At 59.3% G+C, this 16,878-nt stretch overlaps 1 protein-coding gene across 3 annotated transcripts; it reads right to left on the bottom strand.

The window, feature by feature from the left end:
* Window positions 1–779: 779 nt before the first annotated feature.
* On the bottom strand, window positions 780–15,363 carry KCNC3 (potassium voltage-gated channel subfamily C member 3). 3 transcript variants are annotated; one of them, XR_016035753.1, is made up of 6 exons: window positions 14,256–15,218; window positions 9,130–10,237; window positions 7,847–8,038; window positions 7,506–7,632; window positions 4,805–4,864; window positions 780–3,754 (listed from the first exon to the last, which is right to left on the bottom strand). XR_016035753.1 is itself a non-coding variant. In XM_055411383.2 (5 exons), the coding sequence occupies exons 1-4, from the start codon at window positions 15,141–15,143 to the stop codon at window positions 7,529–7,531; spliced, it is 2,292 nt and encodes a 763-aa protein (XP_055267358.1). In that variant the 5' UTR covers window positions 15,144–15,363; the 3' UTR covers window positions 3,901–4,864; window positions 7,506–7,528. The 3 variants fall into 3 exon arrangements, 2 of the variants coding, with proteins under 2 accessions (XP_088686033.1, XP_055267358.1); XM_055411383.2 differs by lacking the exon at window positions 780–3,754 and having other exon boundaries at window positions 3,901–4,864; window positions 14,256–15,363; XM_088829907.1 differs by lacking the exons at window positions 4,805–4,864; window positions 7,506–7,632 and having other exon boundaries at window positions 14,256–15,225.
* Window positions 15,364–16,878: the final 1,515 nt, after the last annotated feature.

Below are 16,878 nucleotides of genomic sequence, written 5' to 3'. Positions count from 1 at the left end.
GCTGTTTGTTGAATGCTATTTACTGAGCTGTGCTAAACTTGGGACATTAGTCTCAACCCGTAGATGTAGAGATTTCATTGTTTTCCAGTGTCTAGAACACTGCCTGGTGTAGTTAACCTTTTTATATTTGCTGAATGACTAGATCACCCCCTCCTTTTTATATTGGTTAAATGAACAGAGCACCCCCTCCACTTTCTGAGTGGTGGAAACAAGCTCAGAGAGGTTGAGAGACTTGCCCAAGGACAAACAGCTACTAAGAAATAGAACCCAGTCTGGCTTCAGAGTGGGTAACCCCTGAGCCCACACTGGGGACCCAGGTCCATCCCTTTTCTGGTGACTAGAAACTTTCATCTATGAGCTCACATGACGTGGGTCATGTGACTTTCCAGTTAGGGCTATCAGTTCAGTTCAGTTGCTCAGTCATATCCAACTGTTTGCAACCCCATGGACTGCAGCATGCCAGGCCTTCCTGTCCATCACCAACTCCCGGAATTTACTCAAACTCATGTCCATTGAGTCCGTGATGCCATCCAACCATCTCATGGATCCCCATTTTTACCATCAGGGAAACTGAGGCAGATACTTGCTCCCCCCCAAATCACAAGGTGAGAGCCAGCGATGAGGGGCATGTCTGCACCCTCAAACTGCATGCTCTTGCCATTTTAGTACGACCCCTGCTCTTGAAGACCCAACCCTTAGGTCTGCCCCCAAAGCCCCCTTCAAGAGACCTTCTCTGCAGACAAGGAGGATGAAACTTTTAAATGAAAAGGAAACTTTTATTTTGGTGGGGAGTGACAGGGTGGGTGGGAAGGGTGGGGCATGACACTTTTTCTTTGAGGAGGGGGGTTGACATGCGGCAGCTTCTGCATCGGGCGGTTCATGCACCCAGGGTGGGCGTGGGGGAGGCTTGGGGGAGGGGCCACGCCGACCCCTCCCTCCCTGCCCTGGGGGTGGGTTGAGAAGACCCGCCATTAGCACCAGAGTTGGACGATTTGCAGACCTCCCCTTCCCAGACTGACTCCGGACACCCTCCCCCATCCCTGAGAGCGCCCCCTTGCCACTCCCCCCCAACCCAACGACAGGCCAGGCCCGCCCCGCCCACTTTTGAGTGAGAAACTTATTGCTGTGTGTGTGTTGGGGAGTAGCCGCTGTGTTCAGAAAGACCCCCGCCATTCATTCCTCCCCAATCACCCCGCCCCCTGCCCCGTGTCGGTGCGTCCTCGGAGCGCAGGAGGGGCGCGACATGCGTGTGGGGAGCGCGTCATGCAGCGCATGCGTGTAGTTGCAGGCACCCTGGCGGCCGGGGGGAAAAGGGACGCAGGACCTGGAAGTTGTCCCTTCAGCTCTCTCTCTCCCTCCCCGACTCCCACACTGTTGACTTGGGGGACGGGGAACAAGAATAACGTTTGTAGAGGTTTGTAATGATTGTGGTTATTTTCAAAAGCTGAACTAAAAAGCTGGGTACGTGTGGCAGATTGGCGAGCCGTGGGGGGGAGGGTAGACGTTGGGAAGAAGTCCGTACCCTTTAGAAAAATCCTCACCCCCTTTCCCCGCACCTTTCGGCTTCCGTGAGGGTCAGGGGTATCTGGGGTTTTAAGAAGTTAAACCCTTTGGCAATATAATCAGTCTCCAACCCCATACCCTGGTGTCTGAAGCCTCTAGCCCTTTACCCCGCCCCACCCCGCTCCCACCAGAACCCGCCCACCCCTCGCCCCTGGTTCACCAGGGTTCAGGGTCCGAGGGAAGAATGGGGGGACTCAAAATGCCCCTTGCATAGGAATCGTTGCATCAAGAATCGTGCTCAGTGACATCCCCCCAACCCTCGGGTGTTGGGGGGTGTTCCTGAGGCCGGTGGGAGCAGAGGGAGGGAGGTTGCTAATTCTGTGGGCCCCCAACTCCAAAAAGGGGAGTCCCCTAAGGACTCTGGGACCGGTGTGGTCTCTGGGCTTGGGGGAGGTAGCGCATCCTTGAGCCAGGATGGGATGTGGGAAATGATTTTCCACCCGCGAGCGTCGGGGGTTGAGGAACGCGGGGGAGGGGCTAGCTGGAATCCCAGCCCGGGTGGATATGTCATTGTTTCCCAAGCTTCTGATATTCCAGCGTTCCTCCAGTCGGGAACAGCCTCTACATTTTAAATGTAAACACCTCTAACCTAAATAAACGGTGTCCTGGCCAAGCAGCAGTATCTGGACTTACAGGCTTATATGCGAAATGCCAGGAAAGACAAAACTTTAAAAATAAGTGTTTGTCATTGTACCGCTTAAAACCTCAGCACATCGCCAGGGGTGCAAATATGACCCTCTGGGAAACACTGGCGTCTATGAAGGTGCCTTTGGGACACCATTTAAAGAAAGGGGCTCTTGGAGGGGACAGGGCTAGCCATAAGAAGGGGGTGCCCCGGAAAGATCTGGTTCCCTGGAATTGCAGACAGGTTGAGCCTATCTTGAAAATTCTAGCGTCAGGGGAATCTGAACTGGATGTCTGATGTCAGGTTTAGGGGTGTCCAGGAAGTGTTCAGAGTGTGGCAAAAATTGGAGCATCCCAAAGGCTGAACGTGAGTTCAAGGGCTGGGTCAAGTCTTGGTTTGAGCGGTGCTGGGATGCAGCCCAGGGGTTAGAACTGGGGGCAGGGGGACTTGGGGGTCGGGTAGCATCTGTGTGCAGAGAGGTCAAGTCCCAGGAGCGTGCTGGGATTTGGAAGATGTGGAGTGCCAGAATCGGCCTCAGGAATTCTGAGAATCTGGAGGGGGTGTTGCGGAACTTTGTGTGCTAGGGCCAGAACATCCCAGGAATCCCAGGATGGGAGGTCTGAGTCCGTGCAGCAACAGAGGCGAGCAGATCCCGGGGGGGGGGGTGGGGTGGGGGCGTAGGAGAGGCGGATGGAAGGGTGAAATTCACCAGCGGGATGCTCCTAAAGGCTGAGGGAGCAGCTGTCCGCAGGCCCTCCCCACACCCCCTTCATGCCTCCGCTTCTACCATCTGAGCTCAGTTCCCGTTTTTGGCTTGGGTGACTGTTCCTCCTTCCCCCACACTGCTGCTAATTTTTTAAAAAATCAGTGCGTGATGGGTTGCCCTCCTGGGGTGAAGGGTAGGAGGCTAGGAGACCCTTCTGTGGTGTGACTTAAAGACCAGCCCGACCCCCTCGAAGGTCCCCACCCGCTTCCCAAAATGTCCCTTCCCTCGCTCGCGGCATGCAGCCCCCCGCGGCTTATTGCTGAGGTGGAGTTGGAGAGGGCGGGGGTCCAGGTTCGAGAAGGCATGCAGAGTTGGGGGGAGGCGCCCCAAACTGTGATTGGCATAATTTGGACTTATTTACACGAGTTAATGGGGGGGTGTGGTTCCTATGGCTCATGGAGACCTGAGAAGGCTTTTTTTAAGGAGGGGCAAAGAGTTGGGGGGATGGGTTTTGGCTCCTCCCCCTCCATCCTGGGGGCCCAGGTCGGGGTGAGGGGCCCGGGGGTGTCTGCTGGCGTCGTCGTCTCCGTTGCATATTATTAATGACTTTTTGTTATTGTTTTTGTTTTTTTAAAAAAAACCCTTTCCCCCACCCCCCACCCCCAGCTCCTTTGACCTTCTTCCCTGTCACCCCCGAGTCCCCCCACGGGGGGGAGGGGAGCGCTAGAGGATGGAGGGCAGGGTTGGGGGAGCGCGGCGGGCGGCCCTGGGGGAGCCGGGGGGAGTGGCAAGGGGGGCGAGGCGCAGGGACACCCCGCTCAGGCCCGCGATGCTGCTCAGGCTGCGGGATTTCTCGTAACCTGGGGGGGGGGGTGGGAAGGGCAGAAACACAGAAGGAAGAGAGGAGATGCGGGTGCAGGCGGAGGGTCCAGCAGACAGCGGGACCCCAAGACAGAGGGACGCGAAATGGAGAGAGAGACGGAGACAGACGGGAAGAGATGGAGGGAGAGGGTGAGCCACGGAAGGCAAGAGAGACGGTGGAGACAAGAGAGTCGGGCACCAGGACACAGGACGGCGACGGCAAGAGACGGGTAGATGGACAGAGGCGGACCGAGGAGACGGAGAGAGAGAGTGAACAAACCGGACAGTCAGTTGGCATCAAGGAGAAAGGTTCAGACATGGGGAGGGGGGAGAGACTCAGGGTCAGGAGGCAAGGTGGCACCCACCGAGCCTCCCCACCCTACCCCCACCGCCGCCCGCCCCCCCAACCCACTTTCCCCCTGTTGGCCCCCTCTTCTGAGGCAAAAAGGTGGGGGGAGGGCAGCGAGGCAGATGGTGGGCAGCACGGGCGTGGGGAGGGAGCTTGGGTGGAATGCCAGCGGGCGAGCAGCTGGTGGGGAGGGCTTGGGAGGAGATGGGTGGGGCCGCAGGCGGTGGGGGGCTCACCTAGACGGAGAAAGAGGAGGACGGGGCGTGGGGAGTGGACTGTGAGGGGCTGAATGGAGCACAAGTAGACAGTGCCCCCCACCCCGGGTGGGGCCAGGGTAGGGTGGTGCTGAAGGACAGCTCCAGGAGCAGTCTGATGTCGGCAAGGCTCGGCCGAAGGTTGTAATGGGCTATCTTCAAGGGCTCAAGCTTTCAGATGGGAACCTTCTGATGGGAAGGTCCTGGCAGCGTCTCGATACTCAAGGGATCTAAGGCTTAGGGGCAGTTGTGGGGTTTCTTGAAAACTTAGGAATGTCTTGAAGAGTTCTGCCAGTATCTGAGCTGTTCTAGGGCTTTCCTAGCCAGTACCAAGGGGTCAGTCTGGACGTGGGCATCTTGACAGGAGAAGACAGGGCCTGGGGGAGGGGGAGTCGGAAGCCCAGTATCTTGGAGTCACCCCCTCCCAGCCATTCCCAGTTGCTAACCTGGGGGAAAGGGGCAGGGGGGGATCGAGGGTCTCGCGAGGTCTCAGGCGGTGACAAGAGCTGGGGACAGAAATACACAGAGTCACGGCGGGGGGGAGGGTGGCCAGGGAGAACCCCCCAACACAGCCTCACTGTTGGGGGGCCGGAGAAACGCCGGGATCTCTTCCTCCTCTCTGGTGTTTTCCGCGGGAGGGGAGCAGTGAAATGGGGGGCGGCCAGAGACATCAAATATGGAAGGAGCTTCCGGGGTGGCTTGGGGGGAGTGGGAGGAGAATGAAGGGAGAGAGGGGGAGTACTGGGGAGGAGGCGGGGGATGCGGGTCAGGTGCTGGACCCAACAGCACCTGAGGGAAGACAGAGAAGGGGGCTGACAGGGTGGGTGGGGACCAGGTCAGAAGGAAGGGTCTTGAAAGAAGGGGGCTAGGGAACAGTGGAGGGTGAGGGAGAAGTTAAAAGAGGAAGACAGGCGTGTGGAAGGGGTAGGGATCCAGGACCTTGGGGGAGGGAGTTCAGCCAGCCCCATCAGCTCCAGCCATTATTTGAGTTCAATGAATGGATTTTGGCATCAGAGGCAAAAGAAGCAGAGACCTCCCCCTGCCCCCCGCCAATCCCCCCACTCCTCCCTTACCCACGTTCCCAAGTCCTCTTGCCCCACCCCTCAATTTCATAGGGGCCCATCCAGACCTGGGGGTGGGGGAACAAAGGGAGTAGGCAACAGGGCTGGGTGCAAGCGGGGGGTGGGCTGAAATGGGAACAGGGAGGTGGGGGTTGGTAATGAGATGACAGTGGAGGATGACGGGGGAGTGGAGGGGAGGTTGCAACAGGAGAGGTCCGGGAATGGAACAAGAAGAGCCAGACAGTCCCCTCTGGACTAGGAGCCTGGAAGCCTGCTTCTGGTCCTGCATCTGCTCTGTGGCTGGGGGTTGGCCGTGGCCCTCTCTAAGCTTCTACGAAACAAGGGGCTTGAGATTTGGTTCTCCTTGGAGGCTCCCTGAGTCCTGCTCTGCCATCTCCTTAGGCTGCAGCCAGGGATTCTTTAAGCTGTATCTCTGCATTTGGAAGGAAGGCTCCATAAGTGTTTGTTGAATAAGTGATGGACCAGGTGCCTTCAGGTGGCTTCTCAACACTTTTAAGATCAAATCCAGCCTCTCACCATGGCCAAAAACACTTCCCCCCAGGCTCCTCCCCTCTCCTCTTGGCCATTCAACTCCAACCACGCTTTGTTCCTTGCTATTCCTTCAGCAAACCAGGGGCCTCCCACCTCAGCACCTCAGGGCCTTTGAGCTTGCTCTTTCTTCTGCTCGCTGGTACTTTTTGAGCTTCAAGTTTTAGGTCACCTTCTCAGAAAGACCTTCACAGACCCCTTTATCTGACCTGATTAGGGTAATTATCTTGTTTGTTTTCTGTTTCCCCCACTCATGGAGTGGAGAACTTTCCCTGTAAAGGGCCAGATAGTCGATATTTCCGGGGCTCTGTGGGCCATACCATCTCTGTTGAAACTATTCCACTCTGCTGTTGTTCACAGTGGCCGTGTTCCAATAAAGCTTTATTTACAAAGCAACTGGCAGACATGTTTGGCCCTTGGCTATATTACGTCGCCACAGGGTTCTCGAGTACCAGCTCTGTGAAGGGAGATCTGTGCTTTGTGCCCTGCCAAATCTCCAGTGCCTGGAACTCGACCCTCAATCATTAGTTTCTGAATGAATGAATGAAGTTAGGGGTTGGCTGGGGTTGTTGTGAGGATTACAGAATATATGGCAGGTGGAAAGTGCGTGGTTATGTTTGCTGAATAATTCACCTACTGCCCCTCACTCTCTCTCTGACCTCCCCACTATCCAGTCCTGGCCCTGTTCCTCCGCCTCTCTTCTTTCCCATCCCTGTAGCTCCGACCCTGGCTCGGGCTTTGTCCTCTCCCCTGGGACCCTCACCCCAGACTCCACCTTGGCCTCCCGACCTGCAGTCTCTCCACTCCAGTGCCCCCTCATGAAGTCCCAGAGTGGACCTCAGTCCAGTCGCTCAGTCGTGTCCAGCTCTTTGCGACCCCACGGACTGCAGCACACCAGGCCTCCCTGTCCATCACCAACTCCCCAAGCTTGCTCAAACTCATGTCCGACCTGCTCCTCCCCAGATCCCAGGACAGGGCTCCTCAGCTCAGCCTGCTCTCCTGCCTCAGGTCTGGGTCTGCATCTGCCTCTCCCACCAAACTGGGGGTAGGGGGCGGGGTTGATATGCTCCCTGTGGATTCCCCGTGCTTAGCACCAGGAGCATGTATGTGAGTGCCTGGTAAGTGCTGGCCAAGCCACGAGTGACCGCATAAGTGGCTGAGTCTTTCTCACCTCATCCTGTACTCAGAAGAATGTCCTGGGTGTGTGCCCCCTTTTCTTGATTAAACAAACAAAAGCAAAACCAAGAGGGGGAGGCAGGGGGAGAGATGTGGATGGGGGTGAGGATGGAGGTCAGTCGTGAGGCCGTTGGGGTGGGGGGGTCAGGCGCACGGTGGGGAGGGGTGGGGTGAGTTCTAGCAGTTAGTGAGAGGCAGGGCAAGTCCTGGGCAGATGGGTGTGGGGTCAGTGTCGGGGCTGGGGGTTAAGTGGATGGAGCTGTTCACAGTGAGGGGGTGGGAGTCTCGGTCAGTGGGGGCTGCATGTTCTCAGATGGGTTAGTCGGGAGGGAAGGGGTTCAGAGGGGTGGGGGCTACTTACCCCGGGGGGAGGGGGTTCGTCCACTAGGGGGATATCCAGGCCGCAGCGTTGGCGTTGAGGTCGGGCAAGAAGCTTGGGGGGCCTGGCTTACGCCAGTCTGGGGGGGGCAGTGGGGGAGCACCGGTGGCTGGGGGTGGGGGGGGAATGGAGATGCAATAAAGACAGGTGAAGGGTCAGTGGTGAGGAAATTTGGGGGAGGGGGTCTGAGAGGGAGGGAATTGGGGGCCAGGAGGTGGGGGAAGGGAAGTCCAGCACCTCCTCCCCCATCTCCCTCTCTGCCCTCCCCTAGAGGGCAGAGAGGGAGGGTCCCGGGGGGGGGGGGTCAGTGGAGGGCACCTCACCTTTCCGGATGGAGCCATCAGGGGATGGGGCGTAGTCGGTGAGGAGGAAGCAGGCTCGGTCCCGGCCGTAGCGGCCCCGGCTCCCAGGGGTGATGGGACTTTTGTCTTCCGGGGACATGGCGGGCTGGTCAATGGCGGGGCAGTCCTCGTGGGCAAGCGCAGCAGCTGCAGGGTCCCCATTGGGGCGGGGGTCTGTGTTCGGGGAGCAGACAGACACAAGGGTGACAGTGAGGTGTGGGAACCCCTGGAGGAGAGGTGCCAGATGTGCCGGGGGGGCAGGGGTGGTGTGGCTGGTGGGTGTGGGGAGCAGGGTCATGGCCAGGAGGGTGTTGAGTCTCGGGAAGGACAGCAGGGTAGGGTCTCGAAGGCCAGGAAGTGGAGTCAGCCCAGGCACTGGGTGCTGAGAAGGGCAGCGCTGGGCTAGGGTGTCGGGTGTCTGGAGGGATGGGAACAGGGGAAGAGGCAGCTGGGAAGTGAGCTGGGTACTGGTAGGCTTCGTGGTTGAAATGGACCGAACGGGGTACAGCTGTGGTTGGGTGCGTGCTGTGGGATAGGTTTGGAAGGGTGGTTAGGAGGGATGAGGAGGCTGGGAGGTGGTTGCTTAGGGAGGGGTGTTGGACGCTGGCAAGGGCACAGTGGGGAGGCGTTGGGAAGGTGACAGATGAGGGAGGGGGAGGTGGGGGTCCCCTAGGCTCTGACTCCAGCTATTTTTAATTGGTGTGAAACTGGGTCAGCGGCTGAGGGAGCAAGATGGGGGGCCGGGTGGCCCAGCTCCCTTTCTTGACCTATTTAAAGCATGGGGGTGGGGCCCCCCAGCCTCTCCCTCCCCCCGGACAGATGCCCCAATCGCTGCTTCTGAGACACAGACTCCCCTGGGGGGAGGGACGCACAGGCTCAGTCAACTTTCCTCTCACTTCCTTCATCATGTAAGCTGCAGCTGCCCCTGGCCTGTCTCTGGCCCTAGATTCCCACGTGAAACTCTCTCCCCATGTCTTCTGAACCCCCCCTTTTCTCTGAGTCCCTCTCACCATATGGCTGATCACTCTGCCCTCCCCGCAGACCCCCTGAATACCTTGGCTGCAGGTCTGTCTCTCCCTGAAACTCCTTCACACGAAAACTGCTTCTCCACCACTGCTTGCTTCCCTGCTTCTTCTCTGGCCTCAACACCTGCTGTTCCCTTTTCTCTTTCGCGTGTCCGTGGCTGACCACCTCCGAGCCTCAACACCACCCCACCTCTGCCTGCCCACTCCGCCCCCCTCCCCCCCCCCGTGACCCCTCCTCACCTGCCCGGTTGATCTCAACCACTTCCTCCTGAGCCAATGGGCAGGGCTCCCCAGGGGCCGGCAGAGGAGGCAGCCCCATGATTCCGAGCCCACCCGCTCCCCCCCTGAGCAGCCCGGGGTGCGTGTGGGGGCCCGGCGGGTAAGCCCCGGCCACAGTCACCCCCATGGAGGGCGGGGTGATGGGGGGTGGGGGGCTGATGCCGCCGCTGCCATGGTGAGGAGGGAGGGGCGGTGGTGGGGGCGGGTCGGGCTTGCAATAGTTGGGCGAGCCAGGCTGCGGGGGCCGGGGAATGTGTTTGTTCTTCTTCTTGGGCAGCTTCTGTTTGGCCATGGCCAGCGAATAGTACATGCCGAAGTTGTTCACAATGACGGGCACTGGCATGGCGATGGTGAGCACCCCGGCCAGGGCACACAGCGCCCCGACCAGCATCCCCGACCACGTCTTGGGGTACATGTCTCCGTAGCCCAGGGTTGTCATGGTGACCACGGCCCACCAGAAGCCGATGGGGATATTCTTGAAGTAGGTGTGGTTGGAGCCCAGGATGTCGTTGGGGTCGGCGCCAATGCGCTCGGCGTAGTAGATCATGGTGGCGAAAATGAGCACACCCAGGGCCAGGAAAATGATGAGCAGCAGGAACTCGTTGGTGCTGGCGCGGAGCGTGTGGCCGAGCACGCGCAGCCCCACGAAGTGCCGCGTGAGCTTGAAGATCCGCAGGATCCGGACGAAGCGGACGACCCGCAGGAAGCCCAGCACGTCTTTGGCGGCCTTGGAGCTGAGGCCTGAGAGCCCCACCTCCAGATAGAAGGGCAGGATGGCCACACAGTCAATGATGTTGAGGCTGCTCTTGAGAAATTCCACCTTGTCTGGGCAGAAGGTGATGCGCATGAGAAACTCAAAGGTGAACCAGACCACGCACACACCCTCCACGTAGGTCAGGAAGGGCTCCGTCTCCACCTCCACATTGGTGACGTTCTCCGGCGGAGCCCCAGGTATCGGGGAGGCTTGCGTCACTGTCTTGTTACTGATGTGGATGAAGCCCTCGTGGGTCTCCAGGCAGAAGGTGGTGATGGAGATGAGGATGAAGAAGAGGGAGGCGAAGGCCACATACTGTGGGGCAGGGTGGGAGAAAAAGGGCGAAAGGTGACCCAGGCATCTGGTCGAACAGCCATCTACCCAAGACCCTCCCAGTGGCCCCTTTCTCAGACCCAAACTCCAGAGAAATCCGGGTGTCCCAGCCCCAATGCGTCCATCACTTCTTGCATCCTGTTCTCTCTAAAGCTTGCAAAAGGATCAGAGGCAGCTCTCCCCCAGCTCGGGAGAGGAGCTGGCCCCAGCCGCAGCAGCAGATGGTCCATTTCTTTCCTGGAAACAGCAATTTCTGGCTCTGTGCTCTGTCTCCTAGACCACCCCCCCTCCTGTTCCCTGTGTCATATCTCAGGGGTCCCTGGCAGGGTCCAATGATTCTGCTGGGGAATAGGAGAAGGGAGACTAAAATCATGCATCCTGTGTCTCAGAGGCTTTGGGGCTTGGCTTGGAACTGGGGGGAAGGGCAAGGGGAGAAGGTGGGTGGGGAGGCAGAACAAGGAGGCGGTTAAGAGTAGGAAAGCCTGAGTTTGAATCCAGCTTTTTCTCTGCCTAATTGGGCAAGGAGATTAAGCCTTCTGAACCTCAAGTTTTGGTGTTTTATTTTTACAGGATTATTGTAAGGATTACATTAGATGAATATACAAAGGACTTGGCTCCAAAACCAGTGCTTGAGCTTTTGTTAGGGTACAGGGGCAGCAGTTAAAGGGGGGGCCAAGGTTGAGACCTCAGGTGCCAATGTTTAAGGACCATGATGCTAATGACCGAGTCTGAGAAAACAGAGAAGGCTGGGTGAGGCCCTCACCCAGAGAAAACAGTGAAGGGGTGGACCCACAGAGGAGAGGAGCAGTGTCAGGGCTCTGAAGAAAGAAGGAAGTGAAGGGTCAAGACTGAAAAAAAGGGAAGATGATAGGGATGGGGTTTAAGGCTCTGGAAACGAAGGGAATGTCCGGGGCTTGGGCATAGAGAAAGGGAGAGGGCAGGTCTAGGTCCAAGTGGAGGTGAGGCGACTGGTCAGAGGTTCAGAGGCATGGGGTGCCTGGATCATTTCAAGATGGGGAAGGATCTGTATCCAGAGCGCACAATGGTGTAGGTTTTGATGAAGACCTTGAGGACTGAAGGCAGGGTCAAGATCTTGAAGGCCTCTAGGAATGGTAGTTGGCTTTATCAAATATGTAGAACGGAGGTCAAAGCCCTAGGGTTAGTCTTGAGAGAAGGGGATGGGCGTTGAGGCAGAGGGAGCTTTAATCAGAAGGGTAGAGGAGAGAGAGACTGTGCTGCAGAGAAGAGAGGAGAGCCAGCGTTAGGCTTCAGAGATGACCCTAGACCTTGGGGTAGCCTGGGGGAAAGGAGGGTCAGTGCTGGCCCTTTGCCCCACCCCCCTCTTCGTTTCTCCGCAGTGGTTTAAGAGGCCAGAGGCCGGCGCAGAGCGCATGCCCGGTGCCCCCCCCGCACCCCACTCCGAACCGGGCGCACCGCGCAGGCTGCGGCACCGCAGTGGGGGCGGGCCGGCCGGGCCAGGGGGTGGGGCGCGCGGTGGCCAGCACCACGGACAGCTCCCCCGCCGCAGTGCGCAGCCGCAGGGACTGGGAGCAGTCTTAACCCCTACCAGGCCGGAGCAGAGCAGGCGTTGCGCAGCCGCGGTGCCGCTTCACAGAGGGAGGCCACAGGCCAGGAGCTTGAGTAACTCCTTCCCTCCCAGGACACACAGAAAGAAAGGTGGGCACCCGCCGCAGTGCGCAGCTGGACAGCGTCAGGACTGGTTTACCCCTTGTCCCGAGATGGTTCAAAACCAGAAGGGGTAGGACGGCATGAAGTCCCTGTAAGAAGGAAAGGGGAGATTACGACGGAGAGGGGAGCGAGGGGGGAGGAAACCGGACCCTCTACTTTGCTCTGGCTTCAGCTCTCGACTCTCAAACTTTCACTTGAAGGCTAGAAAGTGCTTGACACTACATGGACACTCAAAACACAGCTGTAAAGTAAATAAGTGTCCTCCGGAGCTGTCCTGAACCCCTAGCTTCACCTCAGGACCCTTCAATGGGGTCACAAGAGGGAAGGGCGCCCCAGGCCATGGAGAGAGGATGACTCTCAGAGGCCTGAGGGGGCATCTAGGGCCACGTCCTTTCCGCACCTCCTCTCCCCCACCTCCCCCCACCCCAAACCCAAATCCTGCCAACTCAGCGCTTCCCGGGGACCAAACTTTATGCGGTGCCTCCGGGCCCCCCTCCTTCTCACTCCCTCCCCCGGCGCGAATGCGGCACTGCGGCTCCGCGTCCTTCCCGGCCCAGGACGCGGCACGGTGGGGGGAGGGTGCCGGACTGCTCCTACGGGGGTTTGGGTCCCCAGGAGGCTAGGAGTGGGGCTGGAGTCTCTCCTCTTTCCCTCCTTTCTCTAATTCCCCCTATCTTGAACTGTCCTCTCTCCATCAAAACAGGGAGTAAGTTAGGAGGAGGAAGAGGTTCAAGTGAGAACTAGGGGGAAGGGTAGCTATTTAGCCAAAGAAGTTACAGATTTTTAAGGAAAGTTTTTTAGCGGGGAGATGAAGGGATCTTTGGGGGAAGTCTAGAATTTTGAGGGCGATAAGGCGGGAGAGAGGATAAGGCTGGAGTGTGGGCTCTTTGGTTCACTTTGCGGGGAGGGGGGTCAGGAAGGGCTGAGGAGCCCAGTTCTAGGCTTCAGACTGGGTAGTGGGGGGCGGGGGTTGTTGAGAAAGATGAAGCGAGCAGGGATTAGAACCGGGGATGGGGGGACAGGTGGAAAGAAACCAAGAAAGAACTGGGAGCTATACTGAGGAAGTTTTGGGTCTGATAACTTGAGAGTCCCAAAGATTGAGGTTAGGTAAAAGTTCTGGAGCAGGAAGGAAAGTCATTTACTGACTAGGAAAAAGGCTGGGAGGCTGAGGATGGGGGTGGGGGTGGGGTTGTCCCAGAGACAGAGAGTGGGCCATGCAGTTTAAACAATGGAACAGAGAAGCTGGGAGAATCTGTGGATGAGGCAGAAGCGATTCTAGAGGGCATATGGGAAGTTCTGGAGACGAAAGACATTCTGGGGGCTCGGGATTCTTCTGGAGACATCGAGGAGGAGTGTGAAAGCCTTGGGGGAAGTCTGGAGCTGTATTGAGAAATCCTCAGGAGAGGAGTTGGTGTGAAGGATGCGAGAAGGGATGTGAAACACAGAGGGGGCAGCAGGGTTCCAGGAGAGAAGATGCCCCAAGACTGAGCGTTGCAGGGAGTGTGAGGGGGGAGTGTCCTAGCGGGAGCAAGTGGTTTGGAGTTTCAGAGGGGTCCGGGGGGCTCTGAGAGTGGGGTGGGAACTATTCTGAGACTTAAAGGGCAGAAGAAGCAGGAGGGCTGACAGATAATCAGGAGATGCAAACTTGGAGAGAGGGAGGGGATTCGGAGACGGGCAGAGGGAGAATGAGAGAGGTGCTGGGAGAGCCTGCGGGCCTGAAGGCTGGAGAACTGAAGAGCAGGCTTCATGGGGTCTGCAGGGGATGGAGACAGTGTTCACAAGCCCTGGGGCACTCTGAGGGTTAGGAAGCGATGTCTTCTGAGCATTTAGGGAGGTCCAAGAAACTGAAGGCTGGGGGAGAGTCCGCTGAGGGTCTGAAAGGTGCCCAGAGAGGTAAGAAGGGTGAAGAGAGGCTGGGAAGACTCTGAGGGTTGAGGAAATGTCTTCTGAAAGCTCTCTAGCGGGGTTCAGGAAAGGCAGGAGTGGGGCTGTTCAGGGAGATTGTTTAGGATATTGGCCCATCGGAGAAGAAGTTTCTAAGGGTCTAGGATGGACTAGAGAAGCAGGGTGGGGTTGAAAGGGGCCTGGAGGGTTCTGAAGGTTGGAAAAACATCTGAGGATCTGGGGATGGCCAAGAGAGGGGGGTGTGTTCAGAGGGGTATGGGAGACCCAGGAATGGGGTAAGAGGCTTCTAAGAAACTGGGAGGCTGAGAGACCAGAAGGGTCTGAGGGGCCAGGGGCTGAGGGCAAGGATGGGGAGCTCCCTGAGGGTCTGGGAGCTCCAGGAGAGGGGAGGGGGATGGGGGCTCACCCTGGCGGCCCGCGACGAGTAGGGGTCCTCGAAGAGCGCCCACACCCGGGGCTGCCAGCGGCGCCACCACGTGCCGCCCGCGCCGCCCGCGCCCCCTGGCGGGCCCCCGGCGCCGCCGCCCGCGTCCTGGAAGCAGAGGCGCTTGAGCTCGCCGCCGGCGCCGTCCAGGCCGCCGCCGCCCGCGCCCGCCTCGTCGTCCAGACCCGCGTCGTGGGCGCCCGCGGCATTGGCAGCGTTGGCGGCGCCCGAAGGGTCGGGTGCCTCGAAGGAGTCGAGCGCTTCCTCGGCGTCCCGGTGCTGCCGGTAGGTCATCCAGCAGCAGGCCTCCACGTCGGTCTCGTCGATGCCCCAAAAGCCGAGCTCCTCCTCGAAGAGCGGCCCGCACACGTCGGCCGGGCAGTGCAGCTTGCCCGTACGGTAGTAGTTGAGCACGTAGGCGAAGACACCCGGATGCCGGTCAAAGAAGAACTCATCGGCGCCCGGGTCATAGTCGAAACGCGCCGCCGCCTCGGGCTCCGTCAGGCCGGCCAGCCGCGTCCCCGGCAGGGTGCGCAGCGTCGAGCGGTACGTCTCATGGCGCACGCCGCCCACGTTGATCACGATCTTGCCACTGTCGCCACCGCCGCCGCCGTGCCGCCCCATGGCCGCCGCCGGCAGCCCGGGGCATGGCTCGGCGCGCCGGCCCCCGGGCCCGCGGGGTGCCGGGGGGCCCGCCGGGGACGCGGCGGGACCGGGCTGCGCAGGTCTCCGCTGCTGCAGCAGCGGCGGTGGCGACGGCGGCGAGGGCAGCGGTGGCAGGGACTCAGACGGCTGCGGCGGCGGCGCCGGCTGCTGTTTGCTAGCCCCCTGGCGCCCGCGGAAGGACGAGACGCAGACTGAGCTCAGCATTGGATGGGGGGCGGAGCGGCAGGGGCGGGGCGTTGTGGGGGCGGAGCCACGGGGGAGAGACAGATGTGACTGGGTGAGAGGAGGTGATGGAGGAAGGGGGCGGGGCCAAAGGGAGGGAAGAGCTGAATTGATTGGCCTTGGAAGGGATGGGGGCGGGGCTGAAACTGGGAAAAGGACCCAGACTCCAACACTGCCTAGCTGGACGGGGCGGGGCCGCACATGCGACACACCGATTGGGTCTTCCTGAGATAAGGGGCGGGGCCGAGCGAGGTGTTAAAGGGGCTGGATGGGAAGCGAACGTTGCCTGGTTTGGCCGCACTAGGAGAACAGAGGAGGCGGGGCTAGATGTGAGAAAGAGATCTGATTTAACTAAAAAAAGGAGCGGCGCGGGTAGAGGAATAGGACTTGTCCAGGCTATTTAAAGGGGCCTGACTGTCCGAGACTAGCGGAGGCAGGGGTTGGGCCACAAGGCGGATGGCCGTCCGAATTGGATGGAGACGGGCCTAAAGAGCCGGCAAGCAGTACTTGGTGGAGTGGGACAGATAGAGACTGCCGGATTGGGATCCTAACATTGCTTGGACGGGGCAGGGCGGATCTTAAGAAGAGGCAGGGCCACAGAAATTAGAAAGTCCTAATTCTGGGAGGGTGAGGGGGCGGGACTGAGCGAGGGGCGGGAACTGGAAATGAAGAGTGGCACTAGGCTGGACTGAAAAGGAACAGAGAAAGGGGTACAGGGACTAAGACCCAGTAGAGGGGACGGAGTGGGGCGAGGCCTGGAAACCTGAGAGCTTCTGACTAGGTCTAATGGAGGAGGCGAGGTAAAGAAAGTACCGGGTCGGAGTTGCAAACTCGGCCCGATTAACCGGGGCTGGACCGGAAGAATGCCAGGATGGACGGGAAGAGACTGAGAGGTGGGTGGTGTCCACGAATGGTAGAAAACGTCTTGAATTGCCTGTGGAAATGCAAGACTAAGAGAGGAGAGGGACTTTAAGGGACTTGAAAGCAACCAGGGTAGGCGTGGGCGGGGCAGGGCTAAGAGTGTAGAGAATGGCTAAGGAAAATGAGACCTGCAAAGAGTACAAGGCTATCGGGATGGACGGAGCGGTGGAACCTAGAACGGGAAGTCTTGGAGGCCAAATAACCTGGGAGAGAGTCCTAAGGGTCAGCAGGGCCTTAAATGGGGGAACGCGATGAGGGAGAGGGGACAAGGTATAGATAATGGCAGACTGCAGCCAGGAGAACCGAGGGATGGATGAGAACTGCTGAGGAGAGTCTTAGGGAGGCGGAGGGGCGAAACTAATAAAACACCGGGAAGCACAGTCTAGTCTAGGCTGAGGAAACAGGCGGGGCCGATAGGAAATTGGGCGGAGTCAGGTGTCAGAGCATCCTGGAGAGAGGGCGGGGAGATCGCGGCGGGGCCAATGGAGGGCGGGACCAGAACTAGGTGGACAGCCTGCAGAGGGTCCGGCCCCGCCCCCGGGGCGGGCCTAGCCGCCGGGTGGTAGAGCGCAGACGCAGGGCAGGGGCGGGGCCAGCGGCTGCGGCTGGGGCTGCGACGGCCGGAGGCGGTGCCTGTGGGAGGGAAGGGGGCTGGTCAGGGGCTGCGGGCCTCCCCGCTCTGCACTATCCCCGGCAAGTGCGGCGGCTGGTTGGTATCGCCTCCCTACCCATCCCCGCTCCGGCTTCTGTGTCTCTCATCAGTGTCTCTTTTTCTCTGAATATTTGTCCCCCCGAC

This window comes from Moschus berezovskii, chromosome 22, assembly GCF_049115385.1.
Source record: "Moschus berezovskii isolate FMDL1 chromosome 22, NW_MosBer_1.0, whole genome shotgun sequence".
In the NCBI taxonomy this organism is placed as follows: domain Eukaryota; kingdom Metazoa; phylum Chordata; class Mammalia; order Artiodactyla; family Moschidae; genus Moschus; species Moschus berezovskii.
This window is presented reverse-complemented; position numbering and strand designations above follow the sequence as displayed.